The 13,120-nt window shown below is 36.6% G+C and overlaps 1 protein-coding gene across 1 annotated transcript; it reads left to right on the top strand.

The window, feature by feature from the left end:
- The first annotated feature begins 5,164 nt into the window (after positions 1 to 5,164).
- LOC139723899 (sulfotransferase 1C2-like) lies at positions 5,165 to 13,076 on the top strand. The gene is made up of 7 exons (XM_071635103.1): positions 5,165 to 5,261; positions 8,056 to 8,235; positions 8,736 to 8,863; positions 10,084 to 10,333; positions 11,360 to 11,454; positions 12,042 to 12,216; positions 12,964 to 13,076. Exons 1-7 carry the CDS (start codon positions 5,165 to 5,167, stop codon positions 13,074 to 13,076), a joined length of 1,038 nt encoding a protein of 345 aa, XP_071491204.1.
- The last annotated feature ends 44 nt before the right edge of the window (positions 13,077 to 13,120 follow it).

Below are 13,120 nucleotides of genomic sequence, written 5' to 3'. Positions count from 1 at the left end.
ACCACTGTCATCGCATTCCAACGACAAGCGAAGATGTTCGGTAGTTACCTCGACACAGCGCACAATACCGACTGTAAGCTTTCTCGTTAAACCTGAGATGCCGAGGGATTGTGGGATTTCCACGTGGATTGCTGCAGCAGAAATTGGATTGCAACCCCTTGTGTGAAACAAAAATAAAAAGTCTGGGGAAAAAGTTGTGGGAACATGTGCAGGTCCTTCAACTCAGCTTCTACGACTTTAACGGCAGGTCTCGAAAGAAAAAAGTAAGCAAAGAAAACAAAGAAAAATCGTCCATAAAGTTATCACCCAATATTATGACCACAAAGAATCATTGACCGAATATTGTCATTTCTCATGGTAACATATTAATATAGTAGGAATTATACCCCCGTATCTTAAACGGAATTTAGACATGTTCACTTGTAGTAGACGTGAAGTTTCTGGCCTTCGTTTTTGTTCATGTAAAAAAAAAGAATACACCGGTAATACTCGTGAAAAAGCCCTCCTGTATTTTGGTTTGTGCAGGGGTTTTTTTCTTTTTCTTTTTTTTTATACTAGATATACTAAAATAAAAATAAGAAAGATAGATAAAGTAAGGCATAAGTCCATACTTGGCGCAATATTTGCAATTACAGGAGCTTAAGATCAACATGTAGATCAAAACTTCGTGGACATTCTAAGTCCACACGTCTTGATTTCAGTCTTGTGAGTCTCGACGTAATAATGACATGTCATAAGGAATTACAAATCGTGCGTGACGGTTGCCACAAATTTCAGGCTTATTTGAATTGAAATTGGAAATTTATATATATATATATATATATATATATATATATATATATATATATAACATTATGTATTTCTATATACTTATGAGCGATCTACACTAACTTTTAATGAATAAATGAATCGACGCGAGTCTACGTGCTCGCATTGTAGACTGTTTATTTGTATATATATATATATATATATAATATCCTGACATCGGTGAACGAGTGCTAAGCCAGTGGTAATAAATCCGCGGTATTCCCAGTGGATTAATCATGACTCCATTCGCTTTCATTTTCATGCCGCATCAAACGTTAATCTGCGCTATTACCGAGCTGAGGTTAATTCGCATCAGAATGACATTTACCCTGCCTCTGTCGCGGAAAAAAAAAACCCGCTTTGGGTGACATGTCATCCTAGGATGATGTATTTTATCTTTAGAGACATTATTTACCATTTGCAGATGAAACAAAAATCCATTTTCAGTGCTTCAAAATAGTTCTGAAATGTGAGTTTGGGATAGAAACAACCGACTGAAAGGTGTTAATAGTATAATCAATGTTAAGTATTGTAAAATATACAAAATGTGAACGATAATTATAATAACATTGTTTCTAAAATAGACCGTCTGCAGGTATGGTTTGTTTAGAAAAATATGATATCTCCTTATATTTAAGGCTTCATTACAATTTTTTTTTATTTGGTAGGAGGTTTTGTGACACAACAGACCCACACATATGCATCAAGTGTGATAACTCGGACATTTTTTTTTCTTAAATCACTGCTCCCAATGGGTAACAATACCTTAAAAGTGTAGTGATGCGCCAGTGAATCCATACCCGTGTGGCAATTAAGGCTTTTGGCCTCATTTTGATGTTTCTCTCATACAAGAATTGTTGCAGTTGCAACTGCTGTACGATTTAAATGGAACACAAGAAATTCGCTCAAACTTCTACTGCTACTTTTGATATAAGCCCTGATGTAAATCGCATATATACACTAGAGATAACTGTAGTAAATGCATTAAGTTTGAGTGTAATTCAAGAAAAAAAAAAAGACGACAACGGCCGTATGATCGTAAAGGACACATAAAGACATAGACCTACACAAATGGAGAGAGAGAGGGAGATATTGTTGGTTATGTTGCTATGTTGATGATGATCTTTTCGTAAAGACTCTGGCATAATTTTAGAATCGCCTATTTATGATAAATAATCAAGCACTGGAAAATGTTTTAATAGATCTGTCATTTGCCCAAACATGCATAAACAGTTCCATTAATCTTGGTACACAATCACACGTATTATTGTGCTCACACATATACCACTCCATTACTTCTCTCTCTCTCTGCACACATATATATATATCGTACATGAGATTAAAACCTAAAATGGCATTAAAACGCTTTATCCTGGCGAGGAAATTAAGCGCATGTTTTAGAACAAGACACCAAATATATATATATATATATATATATATATATATATATATATATATATATATATATGTGTGTGTGTGTGTGTGCGTGTGTGTGTGTGTGTGTGTGTGTGTGTGTGTGTGTGTGTGTGTGTATGTATCTATCTATATATAGTGGTGTACATATTAATGCTACACAGGTTTTTTTTTTTTTTGTTTTTTTTTGTTTTTTTTTTTTTTTTTTAAGACCTGAATACAAAACCACTCCTCAATCGCGATGTTTCATGATACTGAGTTACCATCAATAATGCGCACCATTTGAGATAATGGGCTTATCATCGATTTGAACTTTGCACGTACTTGGATTTCCACACTTAATGTGTCGCATCGTGCAAGTCCGCCAGATTTCAGACGGCTGCTGATTGGGAAAATGCATGCGCCAGCTGAGGAAATTCCCGAGTCGTGAATCAATTGCAGCCCAAACCACCTTACCCCGCGTCGTCTACTCGCCTGCCATCAAAGGCGTCGGTACGTTTGGGTTTCCCGCATCCTATGAGGTTACCATGGAAACGCAAACTCTACTCTTCGACGGTGTCATTAGGGCTAATTGAAGGATCGCGCAGACGGCATCGTTACTAATCACGGTCGAGTCCCTCATCATTTCTCTGTGTGCGACCCGAATTTAGTTTGCCTCTTTTCAATCACAGGGTTCGTTTACCCACTTTATTCTTTTTCCACATATTTTCTATGAACTTACAACAGTTCAAACCCCAAATCATTTTCAGTAAAGGTGTGTTCTTTTTCTTGCTAGGAGGAGAAGAGTTTAAGAGAGGGTCCCTGAAGGTCGCGGTTCGTACTTCTCATGGCAGTTATCCGTTATAACAAACCGAAACCTACCCCAAATATGTGACTTGTCGAAAACAATCACTCTTTTGGACGGCGTTGAAAGAATTCCCAGTATATTTGCCCACTACCTTCAATCTTCCATATATACTTCACGGCGATCGGGGCATGAAAAGAAAGCAAATTTGTCACAGGAGATCTGGAAAATTATCCTCAGGGGTCTAGAAGATCTCTTGGCACCATGATGGAAGACGGCATCCGTAGAGGAGCGTTACACAAGGTTATTGCCCCCAAGTTGAATGTCCATGGATATCTCATTCAGTTAATTGCCTTTTAGATTAGTAGCCCGAGGGTCTGAAAGACAGTTGTCTGTTTTCGTAGGTTTTATTTTGGAAGGTCACTGTGAAATGAAATTTGACTCCGAAAATCTCGTGACAGGAGCGATTGTATGCCGTGTGTACCCTGCAGTGGTTACTGGTATACGGTCTCTGTCAATACAGCCAACACATACAACTCTGTCTGGAAATATGGCTGACGCCTCAGTGGAGAATAATACCTAAGGGGTTCTGACTTTGACTATGATACCTTCCCCATCAATGTTATCTAGTTGGCTGGTGATGAGTACATGACGTAACTTTTAATTGTTGTTTGTTTCTGTTCTAACAAGAATACTTGAACAGTTGCAGTACTTTGCGTTATCTCTAAGAATGGGAAAATAAATTGCAAGCGCTTTCCAATGAACAGATTTTTTTTTTTTTGATAAATGTATGACGCCCATATAATACAATCTTTTCTTATCAATAAAACAATATGTAAGAATTATAATTGCATAATCTATATGGCGTACAATGAGTAATCTTTTGTATGATATTGGATGATGGCCGTTTCCTTGACAACACTAGACATGACGTAGTCATGGAATCGTTGCTGTTTGTGTTTTTGTCTTCCCATATTTTGGAGGTGACGCTATATTAGATATACTTACTATGTTCGACGCAATTTATCTTTATAGTTTGTGATCATCATATGTTTTGTTCTTTATTCACCTTCTTGTTTCTTGAAAATATCCTCTGATCTATGTAGCCTCTTTTCTCAAGAAATATTTTTTTTTCCAAAATGTGTGCCTTTTTTCTGATATTGAGCATTAGATAGGTTATTAAGATTCCATTTGTACGATTTATACATCTTTTTAAAGTTTAGAGAGTGCTCTTTTAGAATCTGCTTCTAACCAAAAATCCATACTTTGCGAGTTTTTTTTTTTTTTTTTTTTTTTGGTTTTGTGATGAACGATCACATTTAAAAAGACAAGAAATAACACTAACAATCGATGAGATGTTATTAAAACAGAAAGTGTCTTGGCAGTGAGCAGCAATAAGAAACCATTTTTGCTACTTGCATGTGTGTACTTTCTAACCATCGAGTTCTAATGCTCGAAGTTTATTCGTTTCTCCTCTGTTCATCTATTTTTGTTTGTGTATTTGTGAAAACATAATGTGTATTTGGCATCTATCATCATATTTTTTTTTCATCTGCGACATCAAGAGAGAAAGAGAGAGAGAGAGAAAGAGAGGGAGAAAGATTCACAATAACAGGTCAATGGCTGAGAGCATAACTTGAATAACAAAAGTTGATATAACGTTCCTTGAAATCTAGTTCAGCAATAACAGCACGCACTGGCTTTGCAATAACATACACAGATTGCATTACATAGATTAATGATAACAATTCCATTGAACCATGTCAAACCAGCTGATACCATCCTAAATGCATAACACAGTTAACGCTCTTAAGGACACTGAAAAATCGTACACATTCCTTCAGCTAACACATTGGTCAAAGTTGGTGCTTCACTGTGACGCATACAGCATAGATGCATTGCTAACGTACCACAACTTCATGCGAACTTTTCTATACTTTTGTTTTCGTACCTTGTAAAGTACGGTTGAACATTTCCCGATAACGTAAATGAGAAACTCAGGACCTATAATTCTTTCACAGGTATACATTACTCTCTTTGACAAGATAGTGACCTCAAAATCCCTATTTCATTGGCAACAGTATCACTTCTGGCCACCCACCGATGTGTATCGAATCACGGTCCGAAGAATCCAACATGTGTTGGTCGACTATCGGGACAATGTCAGACATGTCGGGCGGTGATCCGATGGGGCAAGATGGTCCGGTGAATATCACGCGCCACACGTCTGACACTCACCTAATAGTTGACCAGCCAAGTCGGATTCATCAGACTGTAATCCGATACACTTCGATGGGTGGCCAGAAGCGATTAACTTTGCTTCCGATGAGGGACCGATGAGAGAAAGTCTCTGTGGAATGGGGGTATTATTTGGAGACAACCGAGCATCCGATAACCTCCGTTCTTGGAATCGAGCGTAATGACTAGCAATCGTGTGATGGCGCTATCTAAAATTTCCAATTGCGCACATTAAGATTTTTAATATAATGTAGATTTCGACGAGGTACTCTATAGGGGAGGAGCAGACAAGCACCAAAAAAAAAAAAAAAAAAAAGAAAGAAAAAAGGAGGGGGGGGGGGGGGCCAGATGGATCGCAGGGTGACGTCGAGGTCCAATCGAGTCCCTGAAATGATGATGGTAATAATAATAATAATAATTATAATAATAATAATAATAATAATAATAATAATAATAATGACAATAATGATAATAACAATAATAATAGTTTTTAGAGTAATCATAGTAACATCAACAACAAGAACAATAATAATAATGATAATTAGAACCAGCATTTAGACAAAAGAGTTAACTGTAGAGGATGATAACATATTTATGTATGTATAACATGTGTTACTTTTATCTTTCATAATTATCATATTACATAATGTCAATTCCGGAGATCCATCAAACCATGACATGTTATGCACGTTACAGGATCCTCGCAGCTGGATGAACAGATACCCACAAGTCATAATGTTTTTGATTTATATTGACGGTGGTTTAGGAGTAAAAAGTGAAATAAAATCGAGGACTTTATTTCATTAAGCACCTGCAATGCTGACACTATCATTTCGCATCATCAAGCCAGCTTATCCTTTTACACAATTAAGATTAAGGCGCGTGGAATCCTTTAAAACAGAATCATGGTGATATCACTTTGTATTAGAATTAGTGACTAGTTAATGCTTGTCTGAACGATAGACGTCTATTAATCCCTTTGTAGTAGTAAGATTGAAAACAATTTTCATATTTTTCACGTTCCCTTTTCATTAGACATTACTGTTTGCACATTTTTTTTAAACCATACAATAAATTAAATGGTCATAGCAACACTTTCAAGATATGTGAGCACATGAGATCGTCATGACATGCGTTTTATCACCCATTTTGCCCAAAAGTTAAACGAGTATAATATTCACTATCTTCATCTTTGTCAGACTTACATAACCCAATTTGAGTTTCATTTTCACGTGAGGTCATTTCAGACAAATCGACGTAATGGGACACACATATGAAATTGACATTGCCGTGCGGGGCGCCTGAATTGTTTCTCTACACTGTAGTGAAAGAACTTAAAGGGACATTCCAGACGATTTGCATAATTTCACATCATGTAGTACATAAATCGACAACTCCATGTTTAGATCTGTGGAATTTATTAATGTTCTTGAGCAGGGAAACAATACTTTGAAAAACCTTGAACAAATTACACTGAACAAGGATGATGACATAGCAGGTTCACATATTTCAGAAATGTAGCAGTGTAATTTCATCACAATACTGCTTGCTTGCGTGCTTGCGAGTTCACATGTGTACAATCTATGCATGTCTTCTTCTTTTGTTCTGCTTCCTTGAGCCCCAACTCATGCATTGTTATGGTGACTCTGCCATGTCATCATCCTTTTTCATTGCAATTCGTTCTAAATTTTGAAAGTATTCTCATTATTTATCCCAGTTATCTCAAATTCTGAAACTCTGTACTCAGTATAACTAATTTACAGTTGTTCAAATGTAAAAATCTGAAAATCATCCGGAGGACACTCTTTTAATTTCCTAAACATTCGGAGAAGCTTTGTTAGCGCAAAAAAACCCAAAACTATTTTTTTTTTAACATAATAGTCGCATGACTTTTACGTGATATTGTATTACACGTCACGTTGTTGTTTGCTGGTACTCTACACCATGAAGGGGATTTTCTGCACGATTCTTTCGAAGAATCACGAAAGCTGAAAGTTATGCATTCGACAAACTACTATACGGCTAGGTTACCAAAAGATCGGCATGGCTTATGAAAAAAAGGCCCTCTTCTGCGTCTGTTTGCAAGTAGGCCTCCACGTCAACCCACCTGTATGGTAAGCGATTACGTAATGATCACACAAATGTCAAACCAGAAGGCATGCACAAGGTGATACGTTGTTGTACTGGGAACCTTGTATAGGTAGTTGTGATCACGTGTAGCATTCGAGTCTTGTTTAACACACGCGTCACGTCCATAAAATGTTCTTGCTGGTATAGTGGACTAACGTCATTCTTCACATGATAAGCTGTTCCTTGATCCTGAGAGGATCATTGTCCAGTTATTTCTGTTTCAAGTTAGAGGACTGACTGACTGGAGCATGTCAACGTCAACGTATTCAGGTAACTTTTAAGATGCAGGTCGAGTGACGAGTACTGTTGAAGTACATATCGTGTTTTCCAGCGTTGAACTTAGATTGTGAATTCTTTACCCGTACAAAGCAATTTCCAACAACCTGCCGATCTAAATAATTGATTTATTCAGGTTTAATTTAGTTAAGATTTTGCTACTTTAGTTACATGTAAATGCAAATTTACTTGCAGTTGTATAAGTATTTGAATTATTCACATTCATTTATAATCATGTTCTGGTTGTGCTGTGTTGTGACTGCATGATAATGACTTTGTTGGAAATGAAAATGAATAAAATGAAGTGAAATGAAATGATTCTAACAACTTTTTTTTCCAATGTAGTGTGCGTGCGCGTGTCTGTCATGTTTCTGCATAAGAGGATTTCGATTTTCATTCCAACGCAGATCACCAAAATGATGGCACGTCTGAATTTTCAAGCGAGGTCCCCGAATGTGTCCGAAAGACGTGCTACGAATACAGAGGGGTCATCATGCCCAACTTTATGCCTACACGTTGCATGAGGAAACTAGAGCATTTCGAAACGAGACCGGACGATCTATTTGTGATTTCATACCCAAAGTCAGGTAGGCACGATGCTATTCAATGATTCCAATCATTACTGAAAGCGCAATCAATTTTAGATCCTTCTTTTTAAAGGCGGAGTACTAAGTTCTTACATTTCCTTTACCAATCACAGTAAAGAGCAAACGTCACTCACGATGAAAAGGTTAAAAGTATCAGATATTGAACTTCGGAAAGGAAACGTGGATTATTGTATCCCAACCCATATCATGAAATTGCTTATATTGTGATTGTATATTCACCAGTGTTTTATAAGTATGACTTAAAAAAAAGAAGATGGAATCATCAGCCGCACGAAAATACATAATAATCATATATCATTGTACTATAATTATGACGCCTTAAGATTCGAGTGACCCTGTTTTAATAACTGAAAACAAACATACATGATTTCGATCTGACTGTTAATCAGTCCGAGCTAATTCTAGCTAATCCTTTGGACTATAAACGTGCGTGGATGTATCTGTATTATTGTGGCCACATCAACATCATTTCTAAACAGGTACCACGTGGATTCAACAGCTGGCGCTCCTCATACGTTTCGATGGTAACTTGTCCCTCCTGGCTGACCAACATATCATGACGCTGGTTCCGTTTTTAGACAGCGTGGATTTCCTCAACCTTACCAATGTAAGCCTGTATACGCTCAAGATGCTATTGAAAAACTTTTCCCTCTCACAAATTGTGGTGTTCATTACACTCATTAGGGTCTATAATAATGCAGATTTGATGAGGCCACGATTCGTGCTCTTGTATCTCTCCTATCGGCCTGGCCACAGGGTTAACAGATAAACAATCAAGATCATGAACGTCGATGATTATTCTGCTCTAACCCCCATTATCTAAAGGGATGATATAGTCTTTGTTGAGATGGGGATTCAGGTGTCCAAGTCTTTGTGTCAGATAATGAGAAACCTCTTATGAAATATGAAAGGGCATATAATTCTAAGAGGAATTCAAAGTTTATTGAGTGAAACTTAGTTTTGAAATGGCTGAGATATCCAATACAAAGCGATCTTAATAAACGGTGGGAGGATTGAGCTTTTAACTTTTTAAGAGATATCAAGAAACCACTTATGAAATGTTATATGGCATACAATTCTAAAAGGAATTCAGGACTTATTTGATAAAAATTGGTTTTGAAATGACTGAGATATCCATAAACAAAGTGAAACAAAGTAATCCTAATAAACGGTGGGAGGATTGAGCTTTTAACTTTTTATGAGATATCAAGAAATCACTTATGAAATGTTATATGGCATGTAATTCTAAAAGGAATTCAGGGCTTATTTGATGAAAATTGGTTTTAAAATGGCTGAGATATCCATAAACAAAGTGAAACAAAGCGATCCTAATAAAAGTTGGGTCCCACTTTTTATTAGGATCCCTTTATTTTCGATATCTCAGCCATTTCAAAACCAATTTCATTAGATAAACTTGAATCCCTCTCAGAATTACACGCTCTTTCATATTTCATAAGAGGTTTCTCAATATCTCACAAAAAAGTAAGTTTGAATCCTGAAACCTCATCTCAACCAAAACTATTTGTATTAGAAAACATTCTAGCTTCCAGTCTACAATCTTTATGTGAAGCCTCAGCTGAACTTGCGATGCTGGTCAATTCAAGATTCTGACATCTGTCCATATCAATAACGAAAGTAATATTGACAGCTAGATACTCCCTATTCCCTCCAAAGTTTAAGATCCTCAATTTGTGACCTGACTCACCAACAACTTGAACTTTGCTATACTTTTTAGCATTTCGAACCTTTTGAGAACGTAAATACCAACGTTTACATTACTTTCTTTCCTGTTTGTATTATCACTTACCATCTATACACATAAATCAGGTGGACACTGCTGCCACGTACATAGACATGGCTGCCTCCATGCCTTCCCCGAGAATTATGAAGTCACACAGCCTGCTCAACTGGCTGCCACCTGACATCCGGTCACATGATCCGAAGGTCAAGGTCATCTATGTGGCGCGAAATCCGAAAGATGTCGCTGTCTCGTACTTTCACTTCTGTCACTATTCACCACTGTTGCCGTCCTATGATTCCTGGGATACTTTCTTCGAAGAATACATCGAGGGGCGAGGTAGGCCCGTTCAGATCCATGATATGACATCACAGCTTTGCTTTATACACTGAAGCTTTAAAAAGAAAGAAAAAGAGACGAAAAACGAAGACAAACCGTGCTATGTAAATAATTATTCTTTTTATTGAGCATGAAAAACAGTTCCAGGAAATTCAGAATCACATTTTAACGCCATGAACTACTAACAAAAAATATAGGCCTAAAATTCAATTAATTTTGTTGTCATGTTAAAACTGATGAATAATGGACACAACTGAATAGATGAAAAAAAAAACTCAAGGAATGCGAATATTTACATAAGTATTTGATTCGGACCGTTTCATTCATTCATGATTAAAGACTAATGTGTGACAAAGCATGTATATTCGACTGAAAACATTGATTAGTGGAGGGGTAGTATATGGGGTGAGCAGCATCAGAAGCTATTTTTTTTTTCTCATGCACTTTTTTATGTAGTCTAAAATAAAAGGCTTAGTGTAAATTTAAGTGTCTAGATGGTACCTGTATTTGGATAACTCTATCACATTCCATGGTGACAAAGAGTGAATAACTACCATTCCTCACTTCCTACGCAATATTTTTCTATTACCACACACCCTCCACCCAACCACACACACACACACACACACACACACACACACACACACACACACACAAGCACAACAAGAAGAAATATGTTCTGTTGTATATGAACGGCAATAGGTAATCAAGGTGATTAAATCAACCCAGCATATCCGAAAAAAGTGACAAACATGTAACAAAATAAATCTATATCGACATGATATTAACGGACAAGTAATATCTTTTCAAAATACACACTGACACAGTATGCAAATTGGATGACGGGGATATCAATTATTATGTAAGTAGCATAAACACCCATGATGATTGACCACATTTCAATTTCATTTAGTTTTGTTTTTCTGATTTAATTCTAACTGACATATATTTGCAACGTGAACTATTTTTCTACTTTATGGAAAATATACTATTAACAATCATTAATTACAACGTTCACTCCTGCAGCCCCGCAAGGGTCTTGGTTCGAAAACGTGCTCCCTTGGTGGAAGAGACGAAACCATCCCAACGTGCTTTTCCTGAAGTACGAGGACATGAAGAAGGTATTGCATTGGCTAACATCTTAAATTAAGGACTGTAAGTTTGGTCATTGCTCTCTTACCCTCTTGCTCTGTCATGTTTGTCTCTGATTATTATGATTCTGTTCTCATATTTCTATCAAAAAAGAAAGACTATAAATTTTTAACACAAATTTTACAGGTTATGTAATAATGTCAAAACTCCCCAAACCCCATCTTCCTTGTTACCTTATGATTTCATATAAGAGTTGACTCTTCTTCTTTTTTCTCATTTTATTGCGATTTAATTTAGGCAATCACTGCTTGGATTTTCACTGATTTTACGCCGCGTTAACGTCCATTATTTGCTACATCAGGGATCTCATTCCATTAACACGTAGACATTTGGGGTAGAATTATGCCTGTCATGCCTGTACGACGTGTGGATACCTTCAAGTTTGATTTGATGATTTTGATTTTCCAAGACTTTCTTCAAGTGCGGCTTAATGATATTGGATGATTGACTCCTGAGGGTTTGTGGACTGAGATGTATGTTTCTTACTTTGCATACTTGATTGTCTGTTGTATTATGAACCTTTTAATACCCTTATCATATTCTCTGACTTTTTAAGGATCTACACACAGCCGTGGTGCAAATTATGCAATTCATGGGGAAGTCCCTACCATCTGACGTGATTGATCAAATCGTCGCCGCATCCACGTTTGACGCCATGAAGAAGAGTCCGAGCTCAAACCCGGACTTGCAGGCTGGCAGAACAATTGAACGTGGATCGTTTATGCGGAAAGGTAAATTGAGACTCTTGTCATTAGACCTACCTCCTTGAGACTTCTACACTGTACTTAAAAGCCAACAACTTTTATGCATTTTGCCTTGCCTTATGATGCTAATCCAACCATAAAATCGAAGGCAGGAAACATGGAACATGTCTTAGAAGAGGAAATTGAACGATTTGCTTTACATCATATTGAACTTATTGATTGAATTTGTTTGTAAAACTTGATTTAAGGAAAATAAGCTAACTTTATGTTTTAAAGATTGTTGTATTGTAATTTTTATATTGTATTGTATTGTATTGTATTGTATTGTACTGTATTGTATTGAGGAAATAAGTTAATAATACGTAAAAATCAAAATTTAAGTCACCGAATAGAATAGAGTCAAGGCAAACAGGAAAAAATGTTGAGATTCATATTTTTCTTTTCATTACTGCCTCGGGAAACTTTCCCTCTGTCTAGTACGTAAGATTCAAATTTATCAAACGTGTAATTTTTGTTTATGTCTCGAACCTTAATTCTATGTTCTCTTTTCTTGTTCTTGTTACGTCGCATCCCCTCTCAACCTTGAGCTTGCCCCAATGCATAATATCTCTGTTAGATTAACTGAAATCATCTCAATAATTTATAGTCAAAATTTGGGGCTCAGACTATTTTTGATGTTCCTTTTTTACTGGTTTGTTTTATTTCTTTCTTTGTATTTAGTTTACTGGCGAAACTATAAACTACAATAATCACCTTTCCGTTCTCACTTACCAGGCGCTGTTGCAGATTGGAAAAACTACTTCAGCGACGAGCAGAGCTGCCGTTTTGATGAACTTTACAAAAAGGAACTTGCCGAATCCGGTCTCGACTTTGACTTTAGTTTATAAGCATTCCATAAGCGCCGTGAAGTCTTTATGCGTCACGATATAAA

Source organism: Diadema antillarum, unplaced genomic scaffold (assembly GCF_040938485.1).
Source record: "Diadema antillarum isolate AM-2024a unplaced genomic scaffold, OU_Dant_1.0 scf00000202, whole genome shotgun sequence".
NCBI lineage: Eukaryota > Metazoa > Echinodermata > Echinoidea > Diadematoida > Diadematidae > Diadema > Diadema antillarum.
The sequence above is the reverse complement of the archived record's forward strand: the minus strand, read 5'-3'. Positions and strand labels throughout refer to the sequence as shown.

Coding starts and splice junctions, on each gene's coding strand:
- LOC139723899 (XM_071635103.1), top strand. CDS start 5,165: ATGTCAGACATGTCGGGCGGTGATCCGATGGGGCAAGATGGTCCGGTG. Junction 8,236..8,735: donor GATTTCATACCCAAAGTCAG/GTAGGCACGATG, acceptor ATTTCTAAACAG/GTACCACGTGGATTCAACAG. Junction 10,334..11,359: donor AGAATACATCGAGGGGCGAG/GTAGGCCCGTTC, acceptor TCACTCCTGCAG/CCCCGCAAGGGTCTTGGTTC.